Source organism: Hypanus sabinus, unplaced genomic scaffold (genome assembly GCF_030144855.1).
Source record: "Hypanus sabinus isolate sHypSab1 unplaced genomic scaffold, sHypSab1.hap1 scaffold_1961, whole genome shotgun sequence".
Classification (NCBI taxonomy): Eukaryota; Metazoa; Chordata; class Chondrichthyes; order Myliobatiformes; family Dasyatidae; genus Hypanus; species Hypanus sabinus.
The window spans coordinates 42,565-52,500 of record NW_026780059.1 but is presented as its reverse complement, the minus strand read 5'-3'; the positions used below and the strand labels follow the sequence as shown (position 1 = coordinate 52,500).

Genomic DNA, 9,936 nt, shown 5'->3' with positions numbered 1-9,936 from the left:
TGTGTGAGTGTGTGTGTGTGTGTCTGTGTGTGTGAGAGTGTGTGTCTGTGTGTGTGTGAGTGTGTGTGTGTGTGTGAGTGTGTGTGTGAGTGTGAGTTTGTGTGTGTGTGTGTGTGTGAGTGTGTGTGTGTCTGTGTGTGTGTGAGTGTGTGAGTGTGTGTGTGTGTGTCTGTGTGTGTGTGTCTGTGTGTGTGTGAGTGTGTGTGTCTGTGTGTGTGTGTGTGTGTGTGTGTGTGTGTGTGTGTGTGTTGCTCTGAAAGACCACACCAACTTGGGCGCTCAACCAGACTGCAGAATACTAAAATCTGTGTAAATACAAAGAGAAAGTTGTAATGATTTTTAAAAAAATAAGCAATAAATATTGAGAACTTGAGACGAAGAGTCCTTGAAAGTGAGTCCAGAGGTTGTGGGAACAGTTCAGTGTTGGGGTGAGTGAAGTTATCCCCTCTGGTTCAGGAGCCTGATGGTTGAGGGGTGATAACTGTTCCTGAACCTGGTGGTGTTGGTCCTGAGGCTCCTGTACCTCCTCCCTGATGGTTGAGGGGTGATAACTGTCCCTGAACCTGGTGGTGTGGGTCCTGCAGCTCCTGTACCTGATGGTTGAGGGGTAATAACTGTCCCTGAACCTGGTGGTGTGGGTCCTGAGGCTCCTGTACCTCCTTCCTGATGGTTGAGGGGTAATAACTGTCCCTGAACCTGGTGGCGTGGGTCCTGAGGCCTCTGTACCTCCTTCTTGATGGCAGCAGTGAGAAGAGAGCGTGGTCTGGGTGGGTGGGGGGGGGGGGGGTCCCTGATGATGGATGCTGCTTTCCTGTGACAATGCGTTGTGTAAATGTGTAGAGGTCCTGATCCGTTAACATTGGCGACCAATCAGGAATCAGAGACATGAGAGATTCGACAGATACACTATGGACTTGCGGCAAAGTTTGCAGATGATACGAAGATAGGTGGCACGGCAGGTAATGCTGAGGAAATAATGTGTTCAATTTTTGGTCTCCAAATTTGAGGAAGGACATTCTTGCTATTGAGGGAGTGCAGCGTAGGTTCACGAGGTTAATTCCCGGAATGGCGGGACTGTCAAATGCTGAAAGATTGGAGCGACTGGGCTTGTATACACTGGAATTTAGAAGGATGAGAAGGGATCTGATTGAAACATCTAAGATTATTAAGGGATTGGACACGCTAGAGGCAGGAAACATGTTCCCGATGTTGGGGGGAGCCCAGAACCAGAGGCCGCAGTTTAAGTATAAGGGGCAGGCCATTTAGAACGGGGTTGAGGAAAAACTTCTTCACCCCGAGAGTTGTGGATCTGTGGAATGCTCTGCCCCAGAAGGCAGTGGAGGCCAAGTCTCTGGATGCTTTCAACAGAGTTAGATAGAGCTCTTAAAGATAGCAGGGGATATGGGGAGGGCAGGAACGGAGTACTGATTGTGGATGATCAGCCACGATCACAGTGAATGGCGGTGCTGGCTCGAAGGGCCGAATGGCCCACTCCTCCCCCCCCCTCCCATTGTCTATTGTCTAATGCGATTGCAGCTGGTCTTTGACAAATTGGAAGAACGGGCAAGAAAGTGGCAGGTGGAATACAGTGTTGGGAAATGTATGATAATGCATTTTGGTAAAAGGAGCAATATTGCGGACTGTTACCTCAGCGGGGAGAGGGCTGGGACATCAGGAGTCCTCGGGCAAGACTCCCAGAAGGTTAGTTTACAGGTTGAGTCTGTGGTTAAGAAGGCAAGTTCAGTACTTGGGATTTATTTCAAGGGGAATAGAATCTAAAAGCAAGGAGATGTCGCTGAGGCTTTATCAGACACTGGTCAGGGCGCACTTGGGGTATGGTCAGCAGTTCTGGGCCCCGTATCTCAGGGAGGATGTGCTGTCATTGGAGAGAGTCCAGAGGAGGTTCACGAGGACGATTCCGGGAACGAAGGGGTTAACACAACCTGAGGAGTGTTCGGCAGCTTCGGGCCTGTCCTCGCTGGAATTTAGGAGAATGTGGGAGGGGGAATCTCATTAAAACCTGCCCAATGTTGAAAGGACTGGATAGGGTGGATGTGGAGATGATGTTGCCGATGGTGGGGGGGGGTATCCAGAACTAGAGGGCCCAGCCTCAAAATTGAGGGGCAACTCTTTGGAACAGCCGGAGAGTAGTGAATCTGTGGAATGCTCTGCCACGGACGTGTTTAAGGGTGTATTTAAGGCGGAAGCTGGTCAGGGCATCAAAGGATACGGCAAGAAGGCAAGGTGTACGGGGTAGGGTGGGATCCGGGACCAGCAGTGATGGAATGGCGGGAATCACCGGCGGAACGGGGTTTACCACTTCTACCCCGCTCGGTTGCTGGGTCAAAGGGGAGCTGTCAGAACTGATTTTATATACGACGCGTGCTGGCCTGCGTCGAGGGCGGGTCTGTAAATCTGCTGGGGGCAAAGGTCATTGGGAATGGTGAGGGAACTCCCTTCCCCTTTTCCCAACCATGATTCCCCCTCTCCCTTCCCCTTTCCCCAACCATGATTCCCCCTCTCCCTTCCCCTTTCCCCAACCATGATTCCCCCTCTCCCTTCCCCCTTTCCCAACCATGATTCCCCCTCTCCCTTCCCCCTTTCCCAACCATGATTCCCCCTCTCCCTCCCCTTTTCCCAACCATGATTCCCCCTCTCCTTCCCCTTTTCCCAACCATGATTCCCCCTCTCCCTCCCCTTTTCCCAACCATGATTCCCCCTCTCCTTCCCCCTTTCCCAACCATGATTCCCCCTCTCCCTTCCCCCTTTCCCAACCATGATTCCCCCTCTCCCTCCCCTTTTCCCAACCATGATTCCCCCTCTCCCTCCCCTTTTCCCAACCATGATTCCCCCTCTCCTTCCCCTTTTCCCAACCACGATTCCCCTCTCCTTCCCCTTTTCCCAACCATGATTCCCCTCCCTTCCCCTTTTCCCAACCGATTCCCCTCTCCCTTCCCCTTTTCCCAACCATGAGTCCCCCTCTCCCTTCCCCATTTCCCAACCATGATTCCCCCTCTCCTTTCCCCAACCATGATTCCCCCTCTCCCTTCCCCATATGATTCCCCCTCTCCCTTCCCCATTTCCCAACCATGATTCCCCTCTCCCTTCCCTTTTTCCCAACCACGATTCCCCTCTCCCTTCCCCATTTCCCAACCATGATTCCCCTCTCCCTCCCCTTTTCCCAACCACGATTCCCCCTCTCCCTCCCCTTTTCCCAACCACGATTCCCCTCTCCCTTCCCCTTTTCCCGATCATGATTCCCCCTCTCCCTTCCCCAACCATGATTCCCCCTCTCCCTCCCCTTTTCCCAACCATGATTCCCCCTCTCCTTTCCCCAACCATGATTCCCCCTCTCCCTTCCCCATTTCCCAACCGATTCCCCCTCTCCCTTCCCTTTCCCCAACCATGATTCCCCCTCTCCCTTCCCCTTTTCCCAACCATGATTCCCCCTCTCCTTTCCCCAACCATGATTCCCCCTCTCCCTTCCCCATTTCCCAACCGATTCCCCCTCTCCCTTCCCTTTCCCCAACCATGATTCCCCCTCTCCCTTCCCCTTTCCCCAACCATGATTCCCCCTCTCCCTTCCCCTTTTCCCAACCATGATTCCCCCTCTCCCTTTCCCTTTTCCCAACCGATTCCCCCTCTCCCTTCCCCTTTCCCCAACCATGATTCCCCCTCTCCCTTCCCCTTTCCCCAACCATGATTCCCCCTCTCCCTTCCCCATTTCCCAACCATGATTCCCCCTCTCCCTTCCCCTTTCCCCAACCATGATTCCCCCTCTCCCTTCCCCTTTCCCCAACCATGATTCCCCTCTCCCTTCCCCTTTCCCCAACCAATTCCCCTCTCCCTTCCCCTTTCCCCAACCGATTCCCCTTTTCCCAACCATGATGCCCCCTCTCTCTGCCCCCATTCCTCTCTCAGACCACAGTAGAGACCTGGAGACCTGGTACAGTTCCCATTCTTGTGAGAGGGACCCCCGACAGTGTATGTAGGCCTCTGTTAGTATTGAAAGACCATGGATGGGCAGGGTTGTGTGGGAGACCGGCAGCTGCCCAAGATGCAAGTCTCCCCTCTCCACGCCACCGACGTTGTCCAAGGGAAGGGAATTTGGCACTGGTGTCGTCTCAGGGGCAATGTGTGGTTAGGTACACACGCAAGCCTCAGCCGAGGCTCGAACTAGCGACCCTCAGATGACTAGACCAACGCCTTAACCACTTGGCCACGTGCCAACACCCCGGCATGAGTTAAAGCTCTGGAAATGGTTGCAGAAAAGCAAGATGCAGAACCGGTGCCGTTCGGCGTAGGAACAGAATTGGCCCGGTGGCCCCCTCGACCCCGTCCGCCTGGCCTCTCCCCACCGACTCACCTAGAGCCAGCCAGCCAGCCCCAAGCTCCGGCCGCCTCATGGCAATGGGTCTCACAGGCTCGACCCTTCCCCCCTCCACCCCGGCTGAGGAAAATACTCACTCCCTCACTCCGCTCAGCGGCAGAGAGCCCCATCCCTCTACTCCCCAGAGCGCTCTGGGGGGGGGGCAAACCACGTCCGTCTGAAACAACACCCCGTTGTCCGAACACCCCCCCCCCACCCACCCCGATATCGGTGCTGTTCTGTGGTCCCATTGAGGGATCTCGTACGGTGGAGGTGTGGGGGTGATGTTGCGAGGTGTGGTGACTCTCTCCCTCTCGGACACACACACTCCTCCCCACCCCCCAGGAAGGGTTGCTGTACTCGAGAGGAATGATTGATGACTTTAATTGCCAGAACAGTTCTCATGCAGGCGACGTCGTTCAAACTGCTTGAGGGTGCGACAATCAGAATTGGAATCAGGTTTATTTATCACCGGCGTGTGTCGTGGAATTCGTTAGCTCAGCGGCTGCAGGGCGATGCGATATCTAATAAGACATGAATTACTTTATATATATTAGTGTAACCCCCTGGGTCGCCCCAGGCTCGCTCAGCTCGTTCCCGTCTAGGGGGAGCAGCCTCCGGCCCCGCCAAACTGGGGAATCAGCTGGTGTGGATGTTGTGTGATGTCCCCGCCTCGCCCAGAAACAGACAGTGCACCATATGCGATTAAATGAGTACAATTTATAACGGTTACTATAACTAAGTGATTAATAACGATACAGTATATATGAAGAGAGAAAAAAAAATAAAGAAAAGGCGCCAAACTTATCAAAGTCCAAACCACTTCGTGCACAACCGTTGGAGCTCAATTACTGAAGTCTTCTGGCCACCATTCGCTCCCCTCCGAACTCCTCGACACGCAGCTCAGGACCCTCCGAGTGGTCAACCAAGCACATCTAGCTTCATCCCCCCTCCTCGGAGTACCTCCCGGCCTCGGACCCCCGCTTGGGGTCCGATCCTCGCCCAGCTTACAGCATCGCGTCCTCCCTCTCTCGACCCCCTCGCGCCGATCTGCCCAGAAGCCCGCCAACCAAAGCTTACAGACTCGGAACATTAATACCCATTTGGTTTACAAAGGAATACCATTCTCGTTATCAGTAAATTAGCATTCCTGCCAGCTAACAAAACAAAGAAGCCCTTTTGATTACACAAACAGTAACAAAGAGAAAAGAAGAAACCCCCTTTACACTATTCCTGCTTTTAACAAAACAAAGAAGCCCTTTCCCCAACAGTAACAAAGAAAAGAAGAAACCCCCTTTACATTAGTTATATGTAAGAAGTATTTACCAGGTGTCCCCCCCCCCCGCCCACTTTACAGAGGTAAAGCGTTCCTGTGAAACCATTCTTCAGCTGAAATGGCATAAAGAAGGATCATTAATTTACCATTAATTTATACGGGAAGAATTTTCATAAAAAGCGAAATTCCTTTTTCCAGCTCGAAAACAGGCTGCTAACGTAGCTCTTTCGTAAACGCGAAGTGGCGTAAAGCGAACACTCGTAAACTGGGGGGGGGCACATGGCATATTAAGTGGTTAAATTCAGCAGTGGAAGAGCAGACGTCTTTTTTAAAAAAAAGTAGCGAGGCAGTGAGGAAGAGGTTAACAAACTTCAGGACATGTGCTGGTGATAATCAACCTGATTCTGATTCTGATAGTGTCCAAGGGTTCAGTGTCCATTTAGGAATCGGATGGCAGAGGGGAAGAAGCTGTTCCTGAATCACTGAGTGTGTGTCTTCAGGCTCCTGTACCTCCTCCCTGATGGCGGAGGGGAAGAAGCTGTTCCTGAATCGCTGAGTGTGTGTCTTCAGGCTCCTGTACCTCCTCCCTGATGGCAGAGGGGAAGAAGCTGTTCCTGAATCGCTGAGTGTGTGTCTTCAGGCTCCTGTACCTCCTCCCTGATGGCGGAGGGGAAGAAGCTGTTCCTGAATCGCTGAGTGTGTGTCTTCAGGCTCCTGTACCTCCTCCCTGATGGCAGAGGGGAAGAAGCTGTTCCTGAATCGCTGAGTGTGTGTCTTCAGGCTCCTGTACCTCCTCCCTGATGGCGGAGGGGAAGAAGCTGTTCCTGAATCGCTGACTGTGTGTCTTCAGGCTCCTGTACCTCCTCCCTGATGGCGGAGGGGAAGAAGCTGTTCCTGAATCGCTGAGTGTGTGTCTTCAGGCTCCTGTACCTCCTCCCTGACGGCAGAGGGGAAGAAGCTGTTCCTGAATGGCTGAGTGTGTGTCTTCAGGCTCCTGTACCTCCTCCCTGATGGTAACAGTGAGAAAAGGGCATGCCCTGGATGCTGGAGGTCCTTAATGATGGACGCTGCCTTTCTGAGGCACCGCTCCCCAAAGATGTCAGTACAGAAACAGGCCATCTCGGCCCTTCTAGTCCGTGCCGAACGTTCACTCCCACCTAGTCCCACTGATCCGCACTCAGCCCATAACCCTCCATTCCTTTCCTGTCCATATATCTATCCAATTTTACTTTAAATGACAACACCGAACCTGCCTCTACCACTTCTACTGGAAGCTCATTCCACACAGCTGCTCCCCCTCTGAGTAAAGGAGTTCCCCCTCGTGTTACCCCTAAACTTTCCCCCCTAACTCTCAACTCGTCCTCTTGTCTGAATCTCAATGGAAAAAGCCTATCCACGTCAACTCTGTCTATCCCCCTGATAGTTTTAAATACCTCTATCAAGTCCCCCCCTCAACCTTCTATGCTCCGTAGAATGAAGACCTAACTTGTTCAACCTTTCTCTTTAACTTAGGTGTAGAAACCCAGGTAACATTCTAGTAAATCTCCTCTGTACTCTCTCTATTTTGTTGACATCTTTCCTATAATTCGGTGACCAGAACTGTACACAATACTCCAAATTCGGCCTCACCAATGCCTTGTACAATTTTAACATCACATCCCAACTCCTACACTCAATGCTCTGATTGATAAAGGCCAGCATACCCCAAAAGAAGATGTTATTTAAAAGCAAGTTTAATTAAGGATACAACGGAGGCCTGTAATGGGGCTGACTAGTTTAAATAAGTAAGTTTTGAGTGGGAGTGTCGTCTCAGTCTGCATCCCAGACAGTTCTCAATGGAGTGTAGATCTCAACGAGATTGCACCTCTCTGAGAGGAAAATCTCGGAGCTGTCTTACTTGAACAGGGATTCTGAAATAAGATTCTCCTTACAAACATCATACATGGTATAAACACTAGAAATTCTGCAAATGCTGGAAATCCAGAGCAACACACACACACACACACACACACACACACACACACACACACACACACACACACACACACACACACACACACACACACACACACACACTCACTCACACTCACACACACTCACAGACACACACACACAGACACACACACACACACTCACTCACACACACTCACAGTCTCACACACACAGACACACACACACACTCACACTCACACACACACACACAGTCTCACACAGACACACACACACACACACTCACGCACACACACACTCACTCACTCACACACAGACACACACACACACTCACACACACACTCTCACGCACACACACACACACACTCACACATACACACACACTCACAGTCTCACACACACACACACTCACAGTCTCACACACACAGACACACATACACACTCACATGCACACACACACACAGACACACACACAGACACACACACACAGACACTCACACACACACACTCACAGTCTCACACACACACAGACACACAAACCACACACACACACTCACACTCTCTCACACACACACACACACACACACACACACACACACACACACACACACACACACACACACACACACACACACACACAATGCTGGAGGAACTCAGCGGGTCAGGCAGCGTCCGTGGAAAAGGAGGAGGGACACCAGGGGGAGGTGATGGGTGGGAAAGGTAAAGGGCTGGAGAGGAAGGAATCTGATAGGAGAGGAGAGTGGACCGTGGGGGAAAGGGAAGGAGGAGGGACACCAGGGGGAGATGATGGGTGGGGAAGGTAAAGGGCTGGAGAGGAAGGAATCTGACAGGAATGGAGAGTGGACGGTGGGAGAAAGGGAAAGAGGAGGGACACCAGGGGGAGGTGATGGGTGGGAAAGGTAAAGGGCTGGAGAGGAAGGAATCTGACAGAAATGGAGAGTGGACCGTGGGAGAAAGGGAAGGAGGAGGGACACCGGGGGAGGTGATGGGTGGGGAAGGTAAAGGGCTGGAGAGGAAGGAATCTGACAGGAGAGGAGAGTGGACCGTGGGAGAAAGGGAAGGAGGAGGGACACCAGGGGGAGGTGATGGGTGGGAAAGGTAAAGGGCTGGAGAGGAAGGAATCTGATAGGAGAGGAGAGTGGACCGTGGGAGAAAGGGAAGGAGGAGGGACACCAGGGGGAGGTGATGGGTGGGAGAGGTAAAGGGCTGGAGAAGAAGGAATCTGACAGGAGAGGAGAGTGGACCGTGGGAGAAAGGGAAGGAGGAGGGACACCAGGGGGAGGTGATGGGTGGAAAAGGTAAAGGGCTGGAGAGGAAGGAATCTGATAGGAGAGGAGAGTGGACCGTGGGAGAAAGGGAAGGAGGAGGGACACCAGGGGGAGGTGATGGGTGGAAAAGGTAAAGGGCTGGAGAAGAAGGAATCTGACAGGAGAGGAGAGTGGACCGTGGGAGAAAGGGAAGGAGGAGGGACACCGGGGGAGGTGATGGGTGGGGAAGGTAAAGGGCTGGAGAGGAAGGAATCTGACAGGAGAGGAGAGTGGACCGTGGGAGAGAGGGAAGGAGGAGGGACACCAGGGGGAGGTGACGGGTGGGAAAGGTAAAGGGCTGGAGAGGAAGGAATCTGACAGGGGAGGAGAGTGGACCGTGGGGGTGGGGTTTGTGTCGGGAAGCCTCCTCCTAGTACAGAGAACGGGAGAGACACTCACCCACCCCCCGTATAAACCTTCTGCCCCCCCCCCCCCGCAGGATGAGCACGGCTACATCTCGAGGGAGTTTCACCGCAAGTACAGGATCCCGGCCGGCGTGGACCCCACTCTGATCACCTCCTCCCTGTCCGCGGACGGGGTGCTGACCGTCACCGGGCCCAGGAAGCTGTCCGACGTCCCCGAGCGATCCGTGCCCGTCTTCCGAGAGGAGAAGCCCGCTGCGTCGGAGAAGTAAACCCCCGCCCTCTGCCTCCGGGTCTGCCTTCCGTCAGGCTGGGCGGGAGGCAGCCTCGAACCACGGCAGCAGCATATTGCCCCGGCGCTGTTACCACGCTGTGTGATCACACACACACACACACAGACATAGCCCTCTTCGCAATAAACCATCTATCTCCCTTGCTCCGCATTAGCTGATCTGGTAAAATAAAGTCACGATCTGAATTAACGTGATGCTCCGGCGTGTTTTACTTTCGGCCGTTCAGACTGACCGCTCGGAGCGGCCGCGACCTGGTACGATGGCCAGGGGTCTTCCGCCGCTGTCGCCCACACTCCGGCCTGTTGTAAATCGCCGGTGTAAATCCCCAGGAGGTCGGCAGTTTCTCAGATACTCGAAC

General features: G+C 53.2%; 1 protein-coding gene across 1 annotated transcript in view; it reads left to right on the top strand.

The window, feature by feature from the left end:
* The window catches only part of LOC132387538 (alpha-crystallin B chain-like), a gene marked incomplete at its 5' end in the record, with an annotated part of 11,906 nt that extends 2,174 nt beyond the window's left edge, over positions 1–9,732 (top strand). Inside the window, one exon of the mRNA XM_059959914.1 lies at positions 9,363–9,732. Within this exon, the coding sequence (XP_059815897.1) occupies positions 9,363–9,557 (195 nt within the window). The remainder of the gene's footprint in view (positions 1–9,362) is intronic.
* Positions 9,733–9,936: the final 204 nt, after the last annotated feature.